Source organism: Symsagittifera roscoffensis, chromosome 4, assembly GCF_963678635.1.
Source record: "Symsagittifera roscoffensis chromosome 4, txSymRosc1.1, whole genome shotgun sequence".
Taxonomy (NCBI): domain Eukaryota; kingdom Metazoa; phylum Xenacoelomorpha; order Acoela; family Convolutidae; genus Symsagittifera; species Symsagittifera roscoffensis.
The window spans coordinates 41,914,737-41,939,756 of NC_087065.1; the positions used below are offsets into that span (position 1 = coordinate 41,914,737).

The 25,020-nt window shown below is 34.2% G+C and overlaps 2 protein-coding genes across 2 annotated transcripts in view; one reads left to right on the top strand and one right to left on the bottom strand.

The window, feature by feature from the left end:
• The window catches only part of LOC134845246 (adenomatous polyposis coli homolog), a 320,464-nt gene that overhangs the window by 220,505 nt on the left and 74,939 nt on the right, over positions 1-25,020 (bottom strand). The gene's annotated exons all lie outside the window — the stretch shown is intronic.
• LOC134843787 (negative elongation factor B-like) lies at positions 69-24,961 on the top strand. The gene is made up of 6 exons (XM_063860067.1): positions 69-144; positions 6,788-6,935; positions 7,156-7,695; positions 9,873-10,046; positions 21,508-21,620; positions 24,082-24,961. Exons 1-6 carry the CDS (start codon positions 135-137, stop codon positions 24,885-24,887), a joined length of 1,791 nt encoding a protein of 596 aa, XP_063716137.1. The 5' UTR covers positions 69-134; the 3' UTR covers positions 24,888-24,961.

The window sequence follows — 25,020 nt, forward strand, 5'->3', positions numbered from 1 at the left end:
TTTGCTTTTTAAAAGTAACAAACGTAGTGAAAACTATTATATTGGTCTTTATGATTTTTTTTGTTTTAAGGAAAAAGTTTTGAAATGGTCCAATAACTACAGATCTACCTTCATTCATATTGATGCATTTATGAATGCACTTAGGTATGTATGCACTTTTTTAGTTCAGTTGAAATTCATCTGCTGAAAGTGACTTAAATAGCACTCTTTCAAATACAAACGTGGAAATGGCGCAAAAAAAAACTGAACTATTTCTAGTTTCGAAAGTGGAATTCTAGTTCCAGCGGAATAAAAATTTTACCTGTTGATCCAGTTTTCTCAAGTTGAGTTAATGTTATCAGTTAAGTGCCACTCATAAATTATTCTAGATATCCAAAGAGCTTAAAGGCGCATCTATTTTTTTTCTATTTTCAACTAAGTCAGTGTTTTTTTTATACGTTTACTTGCGTTCTTTACTCTTTTCCGATCTTCGATTGGCTATGTTTTTAAGTTCAGCTCCTTTCCTCTGTTAAAAGGAGGCAAACTCCACTAACAAACAAAACTGTAAATTTCAAGAAAATTATGATCGACTTCTAATTTCGAAAATTTGAATTTAGTTTTCACAGTTAACTTTTTAATACAGTTTTTCTCAAATTTGCTTCCTTTAATGAAAACTGTCAATCAAAAATTGTTCTAGAATTTCGAAGGCCATCTTTTTTCTATTGAAAATTCGAAAGTTGAGTTATTTCATAAAAAAAAAAGTCAGTATTTTCTGTTTAGTTTTCTTCATTGACTCTTTTCCAACTATCTGTTGGCTTTGAAACGAATAGAAAATATTCAAACGATTTTTGTTCATCCAAGTTTCAGGCTGTCTCTTTCAATGGTTTATGCTGATCTGATGTAATTGATGTGATCTTCATCTGGTTAAAGATAGCAAAGATTATCTAATGCAAGTTCGTCGACCGGAAGCTTTGGTTATCTTAGAAGGCGAAGTTTTACTCAGTGCTGGGATTTTTTTAATGCTAATTTTAACAGGTGACTGAATCTAACAGATGACTGATTTGTCAAAATCTCGAAGCTCCGGAGGTGCTTTACACGCTAACTCGCTTTAATTTTGTGCAATGTTTTGATAATTTAACTTCTTTCAGATTTAGTGACTCTCATCAATTAATTCTATCCCTTTGTTTTTAATAGAAAGTAATGTATAAAGGAAGAAACGTGACTTGAAAAGGTTTTTTCTGGCGTTGTTCTATTAACTACCTCAAGTTTTTCCCATTAATAGAATTGCTTTATATGACTAGTTATTTATTATTACACTTGTGTGAGTGTATACTTTTTTCCGGACTTTAGTTTGAGTTGCCGGACTTGAGTTTAAGTTGGTGCATTTTTTTGCTATAATGCTCGAAAGTTGCTTTTTTGGTCTCGTTGTGCTCATTGTTTGATTTCCAGCTGCATTTTGGCTATCATTTTAATCAAGAGATCCTCTCAATTTTGTATACGTGGTGCAGTCACGCGACATTGAAGTTGCACTTTTTGTTTACAACGAGTAAATGAACGGATTTGTTTCTTAACGTTTTTGTCGTGTTCTGTGCAATTAATGAAGATATAGGGATGATAGTTTGACACATGCTAGATGAAACTAATTGGAAGGGTTTTACCGGATTAAAAATTGAGAATTTTTAATTTGAAGGCGTGTAAAATAACCAGTAAATCATATCTAGATTCAAAGGTGTTTGTGCTCTCGAAACAGCCTCTAAAACAAAACAAGGAATTTGAATTTCTTGGCTCAAATTGGTTTGTAGGGCAGCTGATGATCTTCACTTAGCCTCTAACCCACGGAAAAACGACAGACAAAATATTTGGAAGATTAACTTGGTCCGGCGTCAACAAATGTTTCGATCACCAGCGCAAAATTTTAAGAGAAACTTTGCGGTGGTGATCGAAATAAGCCAACAAACGAACAATTTCAGCTGATATTTTGGCGAAATAACATCTTATTCGCAGGGTTCTCATAAGCAGTTATTTTGTCTCAGACCTTTTCGTATCTTACTCGTCAAAAAATGATCATATCTGTTTTGGCGATTGAGATATGAAAACGAAATATGGACATATATTTGAGACAAATTAATTGCTTATGTTCAGTTCGTTTGTCTGTCGTTTTTTCGCGGCTTAGAGACTAATTGAAAATCATCAGCCTAGATACTAATTAAAAATCGTTCATTATGAACCAAATTGATCCAATAATTTTAAATTATTTTTTTTGTTTGAGGATGTTTTCAGAGCTAGAGCATCTCTGAAAATAGGTATGATTTACTCGCTCTTTTAGGCCTTCAAATTGAAATCTCTCAGTTTTTGATCCGGTTAGATCCTTCCAAATATATTCATCGGGAATGTGTCAAAATCCTATATTTTTAATAATTGCAGATAGAACGACATAAACGCAAATTCAATATCCCATGACTGTATTTTAAGTCACTGGAATTTGCATTTTCTACAATGAACGCAAGTTACAGTAGAAAATAGAGCTTGATTTTTATTTCCAAATTGTGTGTTTTAATTTTCAGATTTTTGGTTCAAAAGAGAAAATAGCCAATTATCTTAACAGTTACGAAAGCAAGTGTCTTGTAATCGTTAACTAGACTTTTTCCGTAAACAACTATTACAAATTTTCAACCTGCTTTATTATTGAATTTAAACAACTTGGTCTTCGCACTTGGTCTAGATGTAACGCCGTCGACTTTGCATTCACAGGTCAGGGGTTTGAATCCCGGATCGTTGGATGCAAATTTTTCAAAATGTGTAAACCACCTTCCCTTTAGTACGTATATGGCACTCTTGGATACTATATGAGCTGTACCTTTTTCATCAATTTTGTTTGCAGGACTATTTCGGCTGAATTTCAGCTTATTGGCTGCCGGTTTTATTCCGTCGTCTTATTATTGTTTTCTACAGTTTTATGATATTATTTATGAAATCGATAAGACAGTGGCGGCAATTTTTTGAATGCTCAAGTTCAACAACATTGATACCTTTACAAAACGGTGCAATAAATTTAACAAAAAAACGTACGATTTTTTTTGAGGTAACATCGGTTGAAGTCCTCTTTCCAAGTGCTTGAGCGTCGTGAAGTTTAAAACCTTTCCTTTTTTTTTTATCGCCTCTAAGTTAAAAAAAATTCTATTTTTCTCATTTCCCAATTTTTTTTTGATAATCAAAACATTTTACGATTTTTTTTTCGGATCAATGGTCGTCTACCTAAGTATTATCTCTTTTTTTACCGCTTGGAGGTAGAAAATATTTGGAGGGGAGTTTTCGCTTCGGCAAGGGGGCCTAAAATTTTTCCAAAAATTTTTTTGATTTAAGATATAAAAAATTTAGGATTTTTTTAGGGTTCTATTTTTTTCGGCTGAACCGTCGTCTAGCCAAGTATTTTCTCTTAAGTAACCGTAAGTTTGTTTCAATACTAGCTTGACACTGTCATTTGATTTTCTCGTCCTAATGTCTTCCAATTGAACTTCACTCGAACAAACGTTTTAAAATTTTGGTTGATGTTTTTATGTCAATTTTTTCGACCGTGTGACCTCATCTTAATTTCTTTTGGCTCTCTTCCGTGCTGTTTTGTTGTACTGCAAATGGTGCGACGCTCTGATTCGCCTCTCTGTGCGTTGGCTCTGGATATGAAAATTTAAATTCTGTCTTGCGTGTTAATGGAACCTTTTTACAACGAAGACTTTAGTCAAGGTGTTATGGTATCGTGTAACGGGTTTTTTTTTTATAATGTTGTCTGTTGTCAAGTGTCGACAAATAACGTCCACAGTTATCAATTATCATGTGGGCTGGACTATATCGCGCTATGTCACGTGATTGCGTATGTTTGTTTCTTTATTTGTTCATCTTTAATTATTTAATTATCTGTTCTTCTATTTATTTAATTATGTTTAGTTTGCTTATATTTATTTATAATTTATGTATGTACATATTTATTTTTGTTTATTTTTATCACGTGTTTTGTTTATTTATTTAATTATTCTTTCTTTCATTTAGTTTTGCTTTTATTATTTCTGCGTGTGTATTTATTTAATTTATTTATTTTCATTTATTTATATTATGGGTCTGTTTGTTTGGTTATTTGTTCATATATTTTTTTTCATGTCTATTTAATTATTTGTACATTTCACTTTTGCTTTTATTTATTTATTTATTTATTTATTTATTTATGTATTTATTTATGCATTTATTTATTTATTTATGTATTGATTCATTTTTTTTATTGCTTATTTATTTATCAGGTGTGTTTTGTTTATTTGTTGATATTTATTTCTATATTTATTTAATTATTCTTTCTTTCATTTAGTTTTGCTTTTATTATTTATGTATGTGTATTTATTTCATTTATTTATTTTCATTTATTCATATTATGGGTCTGTTTGTTTGGTTATTTGTTCATATATATTTTTTCATGTCTATTTAATCATTTGTACATTTCACTTTTGCTTTTATTTATTTATATATTTATTTATTTATGTATTTATTTATGTATTTATTTATTTATTTATGTATTGATTTATTTTTTTATTGCTTATTTATTTATCAGGTGTGTTTTGTTTATTTGTTGATATTTATTTCTATATTTATTTAATTATTCTTTCTTTCATTTAGTTTTGCTTTTATTATTTATGTATGTGTATTTATTTCATTTATTTATTTTCATTTATTCATATTATGGGTCTGTTTGTTTGGTTATTTGTTCATATATATTTTTTCATGTTAATTTAATTATTTGTACATTTCAGTTTTGCTTTTATTTATTTATATGTTTATTTATTTATGTATTTATTTATGTATTTATTTATTTACGATTGGCCGATTGAAACGACAGGAGGCGTTTTGCTACACATACAAACACAATCTTTTGTATTTTATTATAGCTATAGAAATTGATCTACAATGCGTAAGTACGACATTTAGTTCTACGATTGTTATTTCAGGTCCTTTGTCAATATTTCAGGCTCTTTGTCAATATAGCAAAATTTTGGTGTATATATGTGTTAGTAAGATTTTTAGTTCTACAACGTTTATTCAGGCTCTTTGTCGATATAGCAAAATATTGGTGTATACATGTGTTAGTACGATTTTAGCTCTAGAATTGTTATTTCAGGCTCTTCGTCAATATAGCAATATTTTAGCGTATACATGTGTTAGTACCATTTTTAGTTCTCGAACTGTTATTTTATGATCTATGTCAATATATCAAAATTTTAGTGTATACATGTGTTATTACGATTTTTAGTTCTCGAACTGTTATTTCATGATCTTTGTCAATATATCAAAATTTTATTGTATACATGTGTTAGTACCATTTTTAGTTCTCGAACTGTTATTCCATGATCTTTGTCAATATAGCAAAATTTTGGTGTATACATGTGTTAGTACGATTTTTAGCTCTAGAACTGTTATTCCATGATCTTTGTCAATATAGCAAAAATTTGACGTATACATGTGTTAGTACGATTTTTAGCTCTCGAACTGTTATTTCATGATCTTTGCCAATATAGCAAAATTTTAGTGTATACATGTGTTATTACGATTTTTAGTTCTCGAACTGTTATTTCATGATCTTTGTCAATATATCAAAATTTTATTGTATACATGTGTTAGTACCATTTTTAGTTCTCGAACTGTTATTCCATGATCTTTGTCAATATAGCAAAATTTTGGTGTATACATGTGTTAGTACGATTTTTAGCTCTAGAACTGTTATTCCATGATCTTTGTCAATATAGCAAAAATTTGACGTATACATGTGTTAGTACGATTTTTAGCTCTCGAACTGTTATTTCATGATCTTTGCCAATATAGCAAAATTTTGGTGTATACATGTGTTCGTACGATTTTTAGCTCACGAACTGTTATTTCAGGCTCTTTGTCAATATAGTAAAATTTTGGTGTATACATGTGTTAGTACGATTTTTAGTTCTAGAAGTGTTATTTTATGATCTTCGTTGATATATCAAAAATTTAACCTATACATGTGTTAGTACGATTTTTAGTTCTAGAACTGTTATTTCAGGCTCTTTCTCGATATAGCAAAATTTTGGTGTATACATGTATTAGTACGATTTTTTGTTCTAGAACTGTTATTCTTCAATTATTAGTTGTTCAAGTTGTTTGGTTTTTGCTTCAGTTTCTATGCCTTCGGTGTATTGCGCGTAGCGCCTATGTTATAAGTCTGAGGTCAAATGGGCACAGAGGCCAAAACTATGAGGCTTTGAGCGGAATGTTGTTTCTTCAGTCCTGACATATGAAATCATAAGCATCTTCTTAAAAGCATCTTTCCGTTTTTCAAATAATTAGTGGTTCGATTTTTTGGCTTGCTTGTAAATAGCAGCTTCCTATCTGTCCTTATTCTCGAAGTTGAATTTTAAAAAATTATTCGACGTGCCGGCTTTGTTGCGTTTGATGTTGTTTTCCGAACTCTCTCTTAGCTGTGATCTTTTTAATGCATTCTTTTTTGCTTCAAAAGTTCATGCAAGGGATTCGATGTGGAACGATCTACAGAGCTTAAGAAAGAAGAATTTTCTAAAATTGAGTGAGAACGGGAGGAAAATATCAGAGAAAAAAGTATGCGATATTTTTTGAGATGATATGCATCTTAATTTGTTTCTCCCAAAATATTGATGCATATCGGCCTTAGGTTAGGTGGAAAACATATTTCAGAAGGCTGATTAAGTTTTGAGTTTGTCTGTCAACTAAAAAATACTGCATATCTAGATATTGTTGCTAAAAAATAAACAGCCGAGTTTTTCAGTTCAATCTGTCTTGTTGCACGAATTCGTTTTGGAAATGCCAAGAGGGCTGGAACATATTGGAGTTCCTGGGCCCGACTTCATCACGGAACAACTGTCATGTTGCGAGGACCCAGAGGAATGGATCAGTCGCTTCCAAAGCGACAACAGGTCATATCAGAATAAGAAGGTCGCAATATTTTGCGCGTGTTAAGCAATTATTTTAAACGAGAGTACGATAAGACATAAAAGAGTTTGTTTTGAAATGGCTCAATTAATAGTTTTTAATGATCATAATCCATACCATCTCGATAGTTGTTTGAGCATGGTTTTTTTTCTCGGAGAGAAGAAAATCGTGTACCACTTATTCTGATATAAAAACCGGAAACAGTGTCCTCTTACCTTCTCTGAGACCAGCACTGCCCTTGATAGATTTGCACGACATACCGAGACGCGAGTTTCACAGTTCCCTAATTGAAGTTCTCAAGGAGCAGTTCAGAAAGTGTCTAGATGACGTTGGCAAAAATACGTCTCCCAAAAAAGAAGCCGGTGAATCCAGTGGCGAAAAGTCGGAACCGACACTAGGAAATAACCCAGTTATTCTGTCACTTGTCGAGAAAAATTTTGTTTTGATTGATTTTGAGCCTTTGCAAGATATTTTATTCGATGCTCTGTCACGTCTTCCCGAAATTCCAGAGAATATCTTGACAAAAATTGAGAAAAATAAATTAATTTACAGGCACAAGTTGTGTGCTTTGAGTGTGAAGCGTCAAATTTGGCAGAAAAATCAGAATTTGTTTGGTGAAGAAATATCGCCCTTGTTGAGCGAGTACATCAAAAGTAAAGAAGCAGTTATGTACAGTACGAGTGAACAGAACTCGTTTATGACGTCAGCACCGAAATTGAGAAGACAGGGATCAGTCGTGAAAAGGTAGAGGCTATAGAGTGCTATAGTAGGCCCCATCAAAACACTTACATCGCATTTCAGATTTTCATCAGCTGAAGCAAGAATTTCAAAAATAATGGGCAATATTTTTCATTGTGGCCCTCAAAGGAAAAAACGTTTGCCCAAGTTTTGAGCATTTTTGGATAGAGTTCGATGCGCGTCATCAACTGAGCTGCAAAGCTAAGCTTGGTTTGATCCTCGACCAGCAGAGTCGTATTATTAAGCGCCAATGAACAAAGTGAAGGCGCCTCTTTGTCTTTTTTTCAGGTTCTCAAATAAGATTTTTCACGATTTGAATTTCATTTTTTTTTGAAGTTTTTCAAATCCATTGCCAAAAAGAAAGCAAATAACGCTTTCTAGTAACAAGAGATAACGCTTTCTAGTAACAAGAGTGCAAGTAGCCCGAAAAAACTTCGAATTTTAGTTTTAAAAATGGATTCAAGTTTTTACAATTCCCAGCTGTTTGAAAAATTCACCCCTTGAGCCAGCTTCTTAAATTGGATATGACGTTTTTTGTGATTTTTTCAAAAAAGTTTTTCTCAAAATTAAATTAAATTTTTTCTTCTAAGTTTGAAATTCCTAACCTGAAGTTGGGGGTCTGTCAGAGTAATCTCAGGGGTTTCAAATTCGGCCTCTTTTTAAGAATGCCCAAATTATTTTTGTTTAAGAGATAAGACAATTTTTTTTTTTGGAAATTTTCAGAAAACTGAAATTACAAAATAATTCGTGAAAGTGAAATTCCCAACCCTGTAGTTGTGTACTTTCAAAGATTGCGAAAATTGCCATCAAAAAAGACTTAAGTGAAGTTTCTCAAAATCTGAGTTTCCCAACGTTGTACTTGGGTACTGTAAGGGTACTCTCAGGAGTTGCAAATCTTGCGTCCAAATGCGGCTGCTCAATTGCTTTCAGTTTCTCAGATCTGAGGTTTCCTAATTCATTATAAACTTAGATATTAAAAAAATGTCATAAATGTTAATTGTTTTTCAAAATTTGAATTTAAAAATCGAATGAAAAATTTTACAAAATTTGAAGTTACTCTCAGGAGTTGCAAATCTTGCGTCCAAATGCGACTGCTCAATTACTTTCAGTTTCCCAGATGTGACGTTTCTTAGTTCATTTTAAATTTTACGAAGAACTTTTATAAAACTTAACAAAATTTTATGGTTCTTCAAAATTTGTATAAAAAACTTGAATAAAAAACTTTATTGAATATAAAACTTGAATACAAAATTTTTAATTACGAACCCTGTAATTGGATGCTGTCAGAGTACACTCAAAGAATAGTGTTTTGACTTGTTAAAAAAAACACTCTAGTAATAATAATAATAATAATAATAATAATAATACTAATAATAATAATAATAATACTAATCATAATAATAATAATAATAATCATAATAATAATCATAATAGTAATAATAATAATAATAATAATAATAATCATCATAATAATAATAATAATAATAATAATAATAATAATACTAATCATAATAATAATAATAATAATAATAATAATAATAATAATAATAATAATCATAATAATAATAATAATAATAATAATCATAATCATAATCATAATAATAATCATAATCATAATAATAATAATAATAATCATCATAATAATCATCATAATAATCATCATAATAATCATAATAATCATAATAATCATAATAATCATAATAATAATAATAATAATAATAATAATAGTAATAATAGTAATAATAGTAATAATAGTAATCATAGTAATCATAATCATAGTAATCATAATCATAATCATAATCATAATAATAGTAATCATAATAATAATAATGCACAATATAGTCTTTTCATTTTCAATCAATTGTACTACTCTTAAGATAGTTTTGTAATTACATTACTCTGCCAAATAAAATGCTATTCAAAGATGCAGATTTCGCACTTCTTTTGCCAAAAAATTTGACTTTTGAAGCAAATTATAATAAATGTGAGAAGTATAAGCAAAAGCGATCCAGCTATTGAAATTGAACCTACCAGCTATTGTAATATATCACCGTCAATTATTTACCGCTTTTACTAAAAGGTTAGCGATACTGATGTGGAGATTTTGAATACTTTGTTTTTTGGAAAACAGAAAGTGATGCTTGTTTTCCAGGGGCCTACTTTAGTAATCTGTGGTCAAACAGGTTAACTGAGTTCATTGGTGATAACATTCATCTGTATGACGTCATATTGCAGTTTTTGAGGACTTTGTTCGTGAAGACGCAGAATGTACACTACTGTACTTTGAGGACGGAGTTGCTGATGAAGTTTCATGACGAAGAGAAGAAACTAATTACCAATGTGGACCCTTGCTACAGGTACGGTATTTTCAACCACAACATTTCTCTGAGAAAATAGTGCTGATTGGTTGAAGTTTTAATTCTATGATATACCAGTGCTACGGCGTAAAAAATTTCAGATATTCTTTCTGCAGAAATGTTTCGGTGGTAGGCCAACAAGCGGAAGGGCCAACAAACTGAAAATAGGATTACCATACTAACAAGCCGAAAATAATATTGTTGTGCAACATAGCAACAGATTGTCATTGTTGTAATGCAATTGTTACCTAATTCCGATGTAATTTACGTAATTCCTATGCAATTTCGGCTTCAAGATATGGCGGTTTGTTGATTATCCGTCAATGTTTCATTCGATTGGTTTGAGTTTGTCAACAGCTTTTATGAATCACAAGGGTTATGGAATGGCTAGATTGTACCTGTTTGTGTTTTTTTTGAAAAAATTTTCTTACAGTAAATTTTTGTTTTCTGTATTTCTGACACACGTTTTTATATCGCAAGTGGTGCCAAGCTCTGCTTTGCCTCTGTGTAAAAGATTATGCAACAATATTTCTAATAAAATAGCACATCATTTTAATAATCGTTTTGCTTAGGTTTCTATCTAATTCAGTGCTATGGAAATCAATCATCTAATGGGTTGTCTTCTATTTTGACGATGAGCGGGGTAATTTGGTGTAGATGCTTGAAAATGATGCTATTGAGTGGAAGGCTTTAGTTTCAGTCCATGTGTCGCCAGTTTTTTTTTTTTGGTTTGTAATTGTCAACGAACCTAATGAGTCTTCCTTATTTAGGTCGCGTTCTTTTGTGGAAAGAGTCTTCATTGACTCGAACAAACTCTGTGAGCTCTCTGAACTTTTTTAAAACTTTACTCAAGTACTTAGTTTTCAATAAAATATGTAGATCGGGCCTTAAGAAAATATCTTTACAATGTCTCGGAAGGTCGGATGTTCGAGGCCCACCATGATCCGTGCTCGTTGCTTGAGGGTGAAGCAACATTACCCAGCCCAGAAAAATAACAAAAAAAAATTGCATGAAGTTCTTAAACAGGGGAACAACAGCGGTGCGCCGTGATGAGCTGTACAGCTCTTGTGTTGGTCCTTTCCACCGTGGATATATGGTCTTAATCTTAATCTACAATATCATGGTGGTAAAACGGCAAAAGACTTAAAGTTTCCTTTGGTTTTTACCCAAGCAAAAGCTTGTTATAATACTTGTTCATTTTTTTCCAGCCTATTTGAGTTCATATTTTAGCGTTCAATTTCAATGTGTGCTGCTCAGATTCTTTTGTGATTTAATAGCAAGTGATGTATCCGTTTCGAATCCTAAAATCGTCCAACTTTTTCTTCATAATTGATTTTTTTTTGCATTTTTGTGTACTTGTAATCCGAAATTGTCTAGGATTCGAGTCCAGAATAGACTTTTTTTTCTTCGATAAACTTGCGGTGAAACGTTCATTTTTGAATTATCACCACTGATGTTTTCGTCGGACTATCTCTACTAATACATGTGTATGTATAATTATAGAAATTCGATACTTTCACTGATATTATTTTGGCATCTTGGCTGTCGACTTAAGCTATGTCGGTTTAGTTTCCAAATTGCGTATAACACTTTACATGCACTACATAGACAATACTCGTGGATCATATTTGGGTGGTACATGTAATTTTTTCCGAGAAGATTTATCGCATAAATTTTAAGTTGACTTTCAGTTTATTGGGTGTCGGCTTTTATTCTGACAGCTTAATTACCTAATTTCTTGTCCTATTTTTGACATAGAAAAATATCTGATAATAACTTTTTTAATGCTCAAAGTCAACTCCTCTTTAAAAACTAAAAATTTTAAATGTTTTTCTAGTTCCTATTTCAATTGTTAATTTGTTTGAAATTGTCTTTGCTAGTTCTCGAGCGTCGTGCTATTTTCTCTTATACTTTTTTTTTATCGCAAGTGATGCACTTGTCTTACTTTTGAGATCGAAAAGTATCTGATAATATTTTTTTTAATGCTCAAAGTCAACTCCTCTTTAAAAACTAACAATTTTAAACGTTTTTCTAGTTGCCTATTTCAATGGTTAATTTGTTTGAAATTGTCTTTGCTACTTCTCGAGCGTCATGCTAATTTTCTCTTATACTTTTTTTTATCGCAAGTGATGCACTTGTCTTATTTTTGAGATCGAAAAATATCTGATAATAATTTTTTTAATGCTAAAATCAACTCCTCTTGAAATACTAGTAATTTTAAACGTTGTTCTAGTTCCTATTTCAATGGTTAATTTGTTTGAAATTGTCTTTGCTAGTTCTCGAGCGTAGTGCTATTTTCTCTTACACTTTTGTTATCGCAAGTGATGCACAGATCAGATGCGCCTCTGTTATTGTTCCTAACGGTGTATAAATCGATTTAACTTCCAAGTCTAGTCTTTAACGAATATCAGTGAGTCAGAGATTTGTTTCTGTACTCATTGGAAGTTTTTAATTCTGATTACGAACTTTTGAAAAAAAAATAATTTCACTGCTTCGAGTGGTTGTAGTTTTAAAATGAGCTTTTTGTAGTTTTAAATTTGGTAGCAGTTTTAAAATGAAGGTCATGTCTACTCTGGGAAACTCATTTTTTCGAAAATTTTGAGAAAAAAAAATTTGTTTCTTATAGTTTTTTTGTTTCGTCATATTGAAAATGGGGAGGCCTTTGTATTAGGGTAGTTTTAATGTTTTCTTTTTGTTTTGAAGGCAAAATCAGGTACCAAAAATAATCATCGGACTGGGTTGCGTAACATCATATTGAAGCCATTTCATTCGAGATTCGGACGACAATAAACAATTTTGGATTTTCGTGTTATTTCGACCGAATAAAGTAATAACTTGTAAAATTGGTCATTTAGGCTATAAAATTTCATTTTTTTTCCAAACGGAAAATAGTTTTGAAAGCGCTATTTGGCAATTCTCTGGCAAGAATTTTTTTTTATTTAAATTTTTTTTTTTTTTTTTTTCTTTTTTTGAAGACAACTGTTGTCGATTATGCCTATTTTACTAACTTTTTATGCTTTTGTATAGTTTTATCATCACTCGTACAAAAAGGTAATTTGAAGAACTTGATCATTTGAAGAACTTTTTTTTGTAATTTTTATGAATATAGTCGAAACATTTTGTGCTACTTGCACAGCAACCGGCTATCCTTGTATTAAGTTTGTGTACAGATATAATTATTTTTTGCTTACATGTTCGTGGCATGTTTTTTGTATCGCTCTGTTAAACACTTGCGAAAAATGTTGTTTTTTTGCTTATGTTAGCGAAAGATTTCAAACCCAGCTGGAAAAAATCATTCGCAACAAAATTCTTCTAAAAAACATGAAATTGTGCTCAAAACGTATGCAGCCTAGAAAGTAAATAAAAATAGTGGCTATTCTATTCCAAAAATAGGAATAATTTTAGAAAGTTTTAGATTGCAGCGCACGCAAAATATTGACCTGGTCATAGTGTGTTCATTGAAAAGATCCTGCAAAGCGCAAATTAACTTCTCAAGATGAGGGAAATTGGCCGCTCAGGACTCATTGATCCTATTTCTGTACCCAGGGGTCAGCTTAAGCTCTGTATAAAATGTAAAAGTTTTGTGCCTATTCTGTGTGCCTATGGTAGATTTGAGTATATAGAGTACATCTGAATCTAATGACTTCGGAGCTTGAACTGATATATGGTTCTGTTTTAATTTTTGTGATAGCAAAGGATACAAGAGCTGTGATTTTTTCCTGGCGATAGGAAAGAGGATCATGATGTTTCAGATGCCCAAATCCGTCGTCGAATATACTTTTTATTGTACAGAAAATGAAGATAGAGGAAGAAAATAGATACAATTTAAATGTAAAAATAATTTTCAACGGTTGTTAAATATTCTTATTGTCTTAAACTTGAATGCGCGGCGCCAAAGTTATTTTTATTTCCGAGTAAAGATTCAAGAGTGTTTCAGTGGATTTGGAATCATGTCTTGTTTTTTTTTCAATTTTTCTTGCGAACTAATTTCAACAAGATGTATATTGCTCTTCAATATCAAAAAAAAGGTACGAAATGTGGATTTCTTTTTACGTGCCAATAAGCGTAGTGGTCATTGACATTTAAGGTGGCTAAAACGTGATCTAGTTTTTTTTTGCTTGATCCAGCTAAAATTTGATTTTTGACCGTTTGACTTCTGATTTATTTTTAATTTCAATTCAAATTTATTTGCTAAAATGCAGGCAAATTACGTTATTTACAATAAAGCGAAAATGGTGCAAAAAATACTTGAATGACTTGCAAGTTCGAAAAAGGCTTCGATATTTAGATTTTCATCCGGAATGAAAAATTACATATTGATCCAATTTTCTCTAATTGGGCTAAAACAATATGAGAGCTTCAGCATGATATATAGGTTACATGTCATTTTGCCCCAAGTCAACTTGTACCAGCCCAACTTGTCCGATTCCAACTTGCCCCAGATGACAACTAGTCCAATGCCATCTTGTCCCATATAATAAAAAATGAAACTTGCCCCATTTCTTTGATATCCTCGTAGAACATAATGTCGGCATAAAGATGAAAGACTTTTTTGTTGAACAATTAAGCTTGAAACAAAATGCGGAATCATTTAAACATGCGCTGAATCAAAATGAGTTCAAAGCATGCATGAACAAAATGAAAGCGGCAAAATTTCAATGCAATTTTCATGTCGAGTTAAATATTTCCAAAGATTGATTGCTGATTTTGTAAGCTTCTATAGCATAGTTAATAGTGCACAACACTCTTAATCAAGAAGTCAAGAGTTCAAAACTTGAAGAAGTCAAACAATTTTAGTATGAAATCGATGAAATGGAAAACCGCAGGTACTGCCTCGCCCCTTAAACCCCCCTATACTGGGTAACCCAGAATAGGGGGCGGGGTGAGGGAAAGAGCAAAATTATTGCAGTATTGGCCTTTATCATCTCTCAAAATTTGGAACCTGTACGATGGCTATAAGTTGAAAAAAGTGGTGATTTTTTAAAAATCAATTAAAAATGCAACAAAATGCCGACAATTAAGTGGAAATTATGCCGACAATTTAAAAACTACGAAAGAGTTAAATGAGCTAGTGCATATAAATAGTCAACAACATGGTCTTTGTTGAAATTACTAGAAATGTTTTTGATTTTTTCATGAATGTCCCGATATTTCTTCCGCCCTTGATTCTGTGTTCCCCCCATAGCCTTCAAAATGTTGAACTTCTGGTTTGCTGAGTCAATTTGAATCTTATTAAGAAAGTGTAGAGGCTTGGGTGGCTCCCTTGAAATAATGCTGTCACTCCAAGATGCCAACCTTCAACGGCGTTTGTCGTTCGTATCAAGCCTTCCGCTGCTTCTTGGGAATGGTTCCAGAGACTCATAGGGAATAACGGTTGCCTGCTTTTTCGCCCTTTATATAACTTCTCTGAAAGTATGAGGCAAGTTCGTCAATTTTATCTGACAGGCTTTGCTCAAGATCTAATCTGTCCACCACATGCTCAATCTCCTCAATGACGCTCTCGAACGATTGTTCCACTAAATCAGTTGGAACAAAACTGAGAGCGGGTATTAAACGCAGTGCCAAGCTTAGCTCGCAGTTGTTTTCATAGGCATTCTTTAAGCCTAGCTCGTTAATTTTGCGTAAAAAGGCCTGGCAGAGGTGAAAGTAACAGCCTTTGATTGAAGACTCTGGAAACGCACTTGTAAAGGCGTTTACGGCAGCTCGTTCAAAATCTAGAAGGATCCTCGATGGTTGCGCGTTATCAGAGACAGAGGTGATGGCTTTCAGGAATTTTGAATACGTCTGTTCAGTTTTGTTTGGCAGTAGAGCATAAAGGCATGGTGGGTAAAATCCACCGATTTGAATATGAATGGTATAAAGCTGGTAAAATTGCATTGGGCAAATTTTGAATGTGCCGTCGCAAAGCCAAAGAGAATTGTGAACTCGGAGGGCATGAACATTATCTCGATCACCGAAAATCAAAATTCGCTCTGGATCCATAACTCCACTGTCGAATAAACAGAAATCAAAATATTCCATCGGAATTATGAAATGCCTGTCTTTAATGATTGGCATGGACGGGACAAAGTTCTGTTTCTGGCGGTTAAGAGTTCTGTTTATTGCTGCACGACTGGGCAAGGATAATTGAACAGCTTTCTCATCAGTTACTTCCTGGAGACAAGTGGCAATTATACTACTACTAACAGGTACAATTTGCTGCCTGGCCTCTTTTTTCATTTGATGCATGATCTGGTTTGCCTCAATTTTCCCAGGTCTAACATCGTGGCTGTGCTCATTTTTTGTTGAGACGAGTTCATCTCCTGCTGTGACGGCGAGCATGCGGCATTTGTGTGAACTGTATCTTGCGCATCTCCAGTGCTCAGTAGTTTTTGTCGTCTGCTTTTTTGTGAAATCGTGTCCGTCAATAATTAGCGTTCGTTTGTTTCGTTGAGATATTCCCCGCGTAAGTTGACTCATAGTATTTATGTTGAAGTATTTAAGTGGATGTTTAAGAACGAAATAGTAAACAATGAAGAAAAATGAAAGACTAGCCGTGTTTCATTTTGTTTCAAAGGCGCTAATTGTGGATTATTGTCAAAGTTTGGCGTGTAATTACCAAAAATTATGGTTTTTTAAGCTCAGCTTCGAATATTTTCGATTAGAGTCTTTTGTTATCTCGAAACGAGTCCAGTGTACATTAGCACTTGCTGGTCCTCAATTTGAACATCAATGAATCAAGTAAAAGTGTTAAGTATGGGATAAAACGGCATAGCACAAAATGTCATGTGGGGCAAGTTGGCATAGGACAAGTTGCCATGTAGGGCAAGTTAGTATAGGACAAGTTGGCATAGGGCCAATTGACTTGGGGCAAATAGTCCTGACACCGATATATATATATATATATATATATATATATATATATATATATATATATATATATATATTTTGTGGGACTTTCAGAGATTCAAAAAAAGTCAAGTCTTTCGAGTTCATTACACTTTTCCATTTTTTGGCTGTTCTGATTTTTGAGTTCAATTAAGTTTTTATCAAATGATGCATTTTTTCAAATCTATTTAGTTTTATGAAGAGTCAATGAACGTACTGATACGTAGAAGGACAACATAAAAGGATGATTTTTTCTGGAAAAGTCTCAAATTTGAATCAGGCGCGAATTTGATTTTTCGCTGATTGATTTTTTCCCTTCTTTTTTTTGTTGGAAGGAAGGCAACCTCCTATCGAACAGCAAAAATGTAAAGGTCGCGAAAAACGTGATCGAGTTCTAATTTCGAAAGTGGATATTAATTGTCAGCTCTTCCAGCGAAATAAAACTTTCGTCTATTGATCCAATTTTCAGTTGATTTAATAGAAAGAAAATCTCATTGATTAATTGATCTTGAAATTCAAAGAAATTTTAAGGCCATTTAATTTTTCCTTGAATCATTTTTTATTCGGTTTCCTTGCGTTGATTGATTGTTTTCCAGCAGTTTGTTAGAGGTTTTAACCAAAAATATAGTTTTCAAAAACTGGAAGATTTCAGGTGTAATAAATTTTTTGAATATACTAAAACTAGAAAATTCAAAAATATATATCTAGTTTTTTCAGGATCCTTGTTCCTCAACTTTTTTCCAGTTCGCTGTTAGTTACTTTTTATTGTTGATTGTTCTGTACTAAATATTTTTTCACAAAGCTTATTTGGTCCTACTGATTTTTCTGGCTGAATTTTTGGCCGGATTTTCAATTCTTTAGATTTGTTTCTTCCTGGTTACGTTCTGATGATACGTTTGACATAATGATTAAGTTCATTTAGTCCCGGCCCAAAACAAATTCATCAAAATTAATTTCCTGTCACGAAAATGTTCCTATCACAGATATTGAGTACTACCGTTTCCTTGGAGAATCTGGGCAGAGAAGCGCAGGACCGGAAATAGCAGAGGAAGCTTCTTTCGCAGCAGCTCTCCGATCACTTACTCGAATAGCAGATAATCGAATTTAGCATCGAGTCTGCGCTCTGAATCAGGAACTCTTCGTTGCCGAGTGAGATCCTCAGGACTATTGAAGTACAAAATAATTTGGAAAAATCTTATTCATAGTTTCTCTAGTATCCGTGTATTCCGCAAATTATTGATCGGAAATCTGGCTCGTCTCTTTTTAAGCCATTCACCGATGAAGTGACTGGAAATATGCATAATACCGAAAAGATGAGTCATCAGAAAAAAAAAACATTTTTCTCTTGACATGAGCATTTAGGCCCGCAGCAACAGCCCAGCTCTTCTCAACCCACCGGAATGAAACAAATCAGCGACTCCGCGCTTAAAAATCAGGACAATTCCGTCTCGGCGGGACTTATCCCCAGTGTCCTCCTCGTCAGCGGAAGATGTCTTAAAGTTTTTATTTTCCTCAGTAAAGGCTAGGTCTTTATTGACTCAACGCAGATTTGGGGGAGAAAATTCGCCTGATCACAACTAGCCGGCATATAAACCGGGACCCGGAACTAGCGGTACTTTACTCCAAGAGCTCAGGTAGGGCGACAGCCAAAGTCCAGACTCAACCAAAAGTGACATCTACCGCCAAGGCGACATCATTGGCAAAAACGGTGAAACGCCCACCAGCAACTACTCCGAAGCAAGACCAGACAGAAAGGGAAAAGAATCGTTACCTTTGGAAACAGACCGAGAACTCCAGACGGCGTTGGCACCTCCCGACGTAGGGTCGGTAGATGACGCCGGATCGGCGGTCTCATCAGGTGCGGCGACAAGGATTTCAGGGAAAGCGAAGAAGCAAAGTCAGTTCTTCAACAGTGCCCTCAAACACTCCGTCAAGGAGTTATTCGAAAAAATTCCATTCCAAGGAGCCACAAAATCAAAACAGTTTTGTCGTCCAAGATTTTGTCCCCATCGCCGTCTCCCAAAAGAACCCCAACAAAAATTGGACGTCCTCAATTCGCTTCCTTAGAGCGGAAACAAGTGCCGAATTAAAATGGAAAACTTTTTACTTATCCATAAAATTCTGCAGAGCTTCATCTGCATTCGGCAAAGCATTTTTTGAAATCGGTAACAAAAGATTGCTAAGTTGTTCAAATGAGCCAATGAACTTATTCGTCGCGGAATTCTTCGCGCTCGTTGTCATTTAACGCCTAAATGAGAGTCCTCTATATCTGCGTTGGTCAAGATATGGGATGTGTTAGGCAAAACTTTTCGGTTTTCTACACGCTGCGGGGTCTGCAGAATTCAACGTCTTGAACGGCAGAAATCGGTTCCAATCAAAACGCAGTATTAGATTTATCGCCACATCGGGCCAAACTCGCAACTAAGGCGGCACAGAAATCAGCCAATTAGTAGACTTGAATGTTAAAATGTCCCCACCACAAGAGGGTGACATGAACAAAAACATTTTGCAGCCGCACCGCAAGAGGGCTTTAATTTATGTGGAAGTCATTCTGATTCGTTGTACGCAGACATGCACGCAGATTTCACGAATATCTATAAGCAAGCAGGCAAAAACTAGTACATCAGAAATTATTCCCGGCTCTATGTTTCTGGATTTTTTTTGATTGAAGCATGGAGCAATTCAGCATTCCACCGCAGGCTAAATCAGGACGGAGTAGGCCGACAATTCGATGACGTAACTGCGACAAAGAGGCCTCGTTCACGTCGCAGCAGATAAAAATTAGATGTCACCGTACAAACGACTACTAGTACAAGCGACATTACGGAAAAATTGCCCTTGTACCCCGCTCGGATAATGAAGGCCGGTCATCAGGTCGGCCGGATTGCTCAAGCAAATGTACCCGTAGTCACACCAGGGGGAAGATTTCAACCACTCGCTAACCTTTTTGATGCTGATTTTAGCGAGCTCACCACGGTGGACGTTCAACTTGACCCGATGAGAAAATGTATTTTCAACAAATATAGAAAGGGTGAACAAGTTTTAAACAAATTTGGGTGAAAACTACTCAAGCTTCTACAATTCTGCCTTCTTTATTTATGATAGTGTAATCGTGGGCTGTCAAATTGCAATTCATAATTGTCAAAGAAAAGCCGTTATCAACTGCCTACATCGCTCACATCCCGGCCAGAAGCCTTAATTGAAGCGGCCGAGTTTTTCTGGTGGCCCTGAATGCATCGAGAGATTCTCGGTTTTTGCTGTGACTACCGAGAATGTTCAGCCTACGATAAGAACTTAAAAATCATTAAAAGCTTTCAACTCCTCTAATCTTTTGTCAAATCTAACAGATCCCAACGAGGAACTGCAACTGGACGTAGCGGACCCTATTCTGCTCAAAAACGGGAAGGAATTGTATGTTTCAGTAGCAAATTTATAGGTTTAAATACTTGTCCACTTTGTCACTCATTCTACGGGTGCAAAGAAAATGATCCATTTTCTGGAAGGATACATCAAGTATCCCTTAATCCGATTCTGACCGATTCTCGGGGTTGAAAAACAACTTTTTATCCGGATTTTGCAAGAAAAGATTTGATTTGCACATACGTTCTGTCCTGTTGTAGATCACCGCGGGTGGGGCCTAGTGGAGCGGTCTATCCAGGCTATAAAACGGAAGCTGGGTACTATGAAATTAGTCGCATATTTTTTTGACATTCAATCGGCAATTTCGACGATTATTGACGATATGCACTTATATAAACACCGATTTATAGGGTGTTCGTTCATAAAGCAATTTGGCCGTAAGCCAAACACCGAATTTTCTCTGGCTCGGGACGAGATGTTTTCACGTAATGTAGCGGACAATATCCCTTTGGAACGAGCAATTCTCTAGCCAGACCTAACTCGTACATTTTTTGAAGACAAGAGAACAGAATATTATAAACTATTTATTTTTCTCTGGATTGCTTTTTGTATTATGAAATAGATAGAACTTTTTTCGAACACTGAGGGGCGGCTTTACAGTTCAGCCTAATCTTGTGATACGTATTTGAAGATATGAGTAGCAGTATTAGCAATGCTTACAGCTGAATTGTACAAAAAAGTTTGCAATTTGCCTCTCTCGAGAAACTTATAAAAATGTGTGATAATAAATACTAAGAAAAATCTACATGGTGTTTTGCGATGGTAGCCAGTCTGTAGTCTTTTTTATCACGTTACTGTTACATCTCGATTGTGAGAAGATCTTATTGTGAGAAGGGAGAGGTTGTGAATTATTTTATTCAGGAGTCCCATCTGCACTTGGTTTTTCTTGACCCTCCACAAATCCAGTGCCTGGTACGTTCCACCTGAGGTTTTCAGTTCTACCGGAGGATTTAAGAAGTTCTAATCAACTCAAAATGATCTATGATCCAAATAAGAATAAAAATTTCAGGGTGGCTCAAAATATACACATCCTGCAAGCCATAATTAAAAATAGCATGTTTTTGTGTCGGGTATGTCGTACATGATGGTAGTTGAGACAACTGAGTTTGCCTCGCTACAAAGTGCAACGTTTTTTTTTAACATTTTATTTATGAAAATTTAATTTGTATTTTAGGTTCACATGGTGCATGGATGCCTGTCTAAAGGAGCGCGAAGTGGACTCAAAAAGGGCCAAGGAGATGTGCAACTTCGTACATTCCCTAAAGAAAGACCAGAGCAGAGTGCTAGGTAGAGTGATAAGAAGGGGTCAATTCTGAGTTCAATTTAAAAAAAAAACGATACGGTCTCGTTTGAGGAAGCGATGATTAGAAACCCCGTGTTTCAAAGTGATCAATTTTTTGTCAGCTGTTAATTCTCAGTTTTATGAGTGAAATTAACAATATGACATTTGATGCAAATAAAAATAGCAATTTTTTTTTTAAGATTAGATCGCAAATTGTGTCAATATTTATGAACGTGAACATGGAACAAGAAAAAGTAAAGAGTTTTCATTGGTAGCAATAAGCAGGTTAGAAGCAACAGATGAAAATTCAGATGGCTCATATGAACAAGCTCTCCCTAATTGACCAAGTGAAAAATCCCCCAAACAAACAAAAGACAATAATAGACTAATTACGAAGTGAACAATCTCCTCCTAACTTGGTCCAAGAAGTGTCAATTCCGGGGCCTAGGAAATTAGATGGATGCTACAAAAACGAAATTAGACGAAATTTATTTTGTACAGATTTGGCATTTTAGACGAAAAAGCTATGAAAAGGAAAGGGCTAACAAAATTTTTTCATAAGAGTCAAGTTTCACAAATACAAAAAGAACATAAAATGTCAATACCAATCAAAACAATTAGTTTAAATGAACAAAAAATGTCAAATCGGAGTATTACAAGAGAGTTTCGAATTGAACAAATTATGCATGATTGACTTGTAAAATTTTTGGCTACCGAAATTTAACTGTTGTCTGCAAACAAATATATTTTTCTCGAGCAATTTGTCTGCAAACAATTTTAATCTCTCTCACTTTCGTCAATTTTCTCACAATTGCAGATTTGCGAAATCGTCTATATTCCTTTTAAGGAGGCGGAGCAATAAGCAGAATGGTCTAAGAGCAGAAAAGTACTAAAATACACAAAAACGTTGAATTATATGGTAAAATCAATACGCAACTATTAGAATAAAATATACATCAGTTGGAGTAAGTTAAGTTTATTGAGTTTTTTCAAATATTTCGGCAAATTTTAGCGATTCCATTCCAATAAGTATCCAGCGAAATTGGCCGTCCAAATAAGAGTTTTTAAGCCGAAAGTTCACGAAACGCTCGTTTTTTTTCCGGCGGAGCCTCGCCACGGCAAATTTGTCGAACTTCTACTCTTGACTCCAATTCTTGAATTGTTAACTTTTTTAGGACAGTCCTAAAATTTGGTTTTTGAACTCCAATTAGATCGTTCCAGCCTCTGTTCCAGTTTTCGCACTTATTGGTCGTTCGAATATCCACAGGGCGGTCAAACACGTTCCATAAATCCATTGGAATTAGACCCAAAATCCAAAAATTCCAAACATAGTCGAAAATTTTTCCAATTTTTTGCAAGAATTGATTTTTTCTTGAATTTCTTCTTGATAATAAGCCAACGCCATGCTTATCTCGTTAACACGTAAATATGCGAGACTGAAAAGTTTTCTGGCAATATCTTGAAATTTTTGTCCGTTTTGTAATCGCAACTTAGTCCAAATTCTTGAATTTTTCGGTAGATGCATAGCATCCAAAATGTGCCGAAGCATGGAAAACTTCTCGAACTGCTCCCCGATTTCATAATCGGTTACGATGGTGTCGGGCATCAAGGGAAAGCCGATTATTTCGTTGCATTTTTCGGACCAAATTTTTGTAGATTTTTTTTGAAAGTTTCATCACACAAAATTTTTTGGCTTCTCACCAAAAAATCAAGACCCTGTTTGATACCAAAAATCAACATACCTTGACCTTGATAAAGTAGAAAATCTTGACGATTCAGAGTCATTGTCCACGATCCTTCAAGTTTGATATCTTCGAAAATTTTCGGCGACTTAGGTAAATTTTTGGTCCGTTTTCGTTGCATAGTTCGCCGAATAGTATCGTAATTTGGGGCCAAAAATCTCTGATCTGATTCTTGTAATTCTTCGACATATAATTTTTTCAGCGGTACTGTAGGGTTTTTTGCGACATTGTCAATAATTTTCTCTCGAAAATTCATTCGGACAACTGCTGTTCTGGCTCAAAATGATTGTGACTAGAGGGCTTGTTTTTAATTGAATTATTATTAATTTCAAGGAAAGTTTGGACGAGCAACTTGGGGTCACACATTTGTAATATTGAATATCTTTGTTTTTTATTTTTTTGAAAAATTTTTTTTCTCAAATTAGATTTTCGCCCCTTCTTTTCGACTTCACAATTGAAAATTCCATCATTTAGTAGAAATTACCAGGTAAAATTATAATTGACCTGTTAAAATTACCACTTTAGTTTTAGTTACAGTTACGGTTCTACTCTTAGACCCATTCTGCTTTTAGACCATTCTTCCTAACGACTGGCCACCTCCTTTTAAGTATTTCCGTCTAAATTGCTTATCGTCTAATTTCTCAACCCCCGTCAAATCCTCCCTAACTTGGGGTTTGTTAAGTTGGTCCAAGATTATTGCTTTAAAACTGATAACATGTTTTAGGTGACGTCTCAATGATAGTGTGTGATCCTTACACAGTGAACACTTTAGTACACAGTGTATTCAGACAACTTCAAGTGCTCGCCAATCGCAAAGGACAGTTCCCAAAACGGAATGACGACACACTACTGCTACTGAGGCTTCTCACTCTAGGCATATCCGCATGGGAGATCATAGACAAACAGAACTTCAAAGAACCAAAAGTTGACCCCAAAATCATCAGCAACTTCTGTCCCTCTCTCCTCTGTCTTTTTGTGGACGATCTCATCAAACCCGTAGAGGATAATGTGGAAAAAATGAACAAATTAATTGACCCCGCGGGAATGTTGAAGCTAGAAGCCTCGAAAAAATCCGAACAAGTATCTGATTCAATTTACAGTGAAGAAATTCCTGCGGCATTTACTGAAGGAATTGAGAACAGCAAAATTGCTGTACATATTGCAGGGGCTTACTTGAACCATCTTGCAAGAACCAAAAACCAACTCGCTCTCTTACGGGTTCTAAATAGTGTTATTCAAGCCGACACAAAGCTTCCTTACTCGGACATGTTTCAGCATCAGTTTATTTTCTCATTAGCGGGTATGGCTGAAAACTTCAGGAATGACGCAAAATTCCGCAATTTCATTTTTGAACAGTATCTGTTGCCCAAGACGAAGAAAGATTCTGTTTTAAGACATTCACTGAGACTGTTGTTTTTGCTGCAAAGAAAGTTAACGCGAAATGTTTTTGATGATTTGTGCAATCAGTTTAAACCGCCGGAAAAATGCTCCCAGATCACAGATGAATTGTATAGAAAACTTTTTCTATGAAGTGTTTTTCTGGTAATTTACATAAGTTTTTTGAAATGAGTAATTCAACTTTGGAGTGATTTGTATTTTTATTGTTAGTAATCCTATAGCCGCATACACGTATAGCCGGAAAAAAACTATTCCCAGATAACCG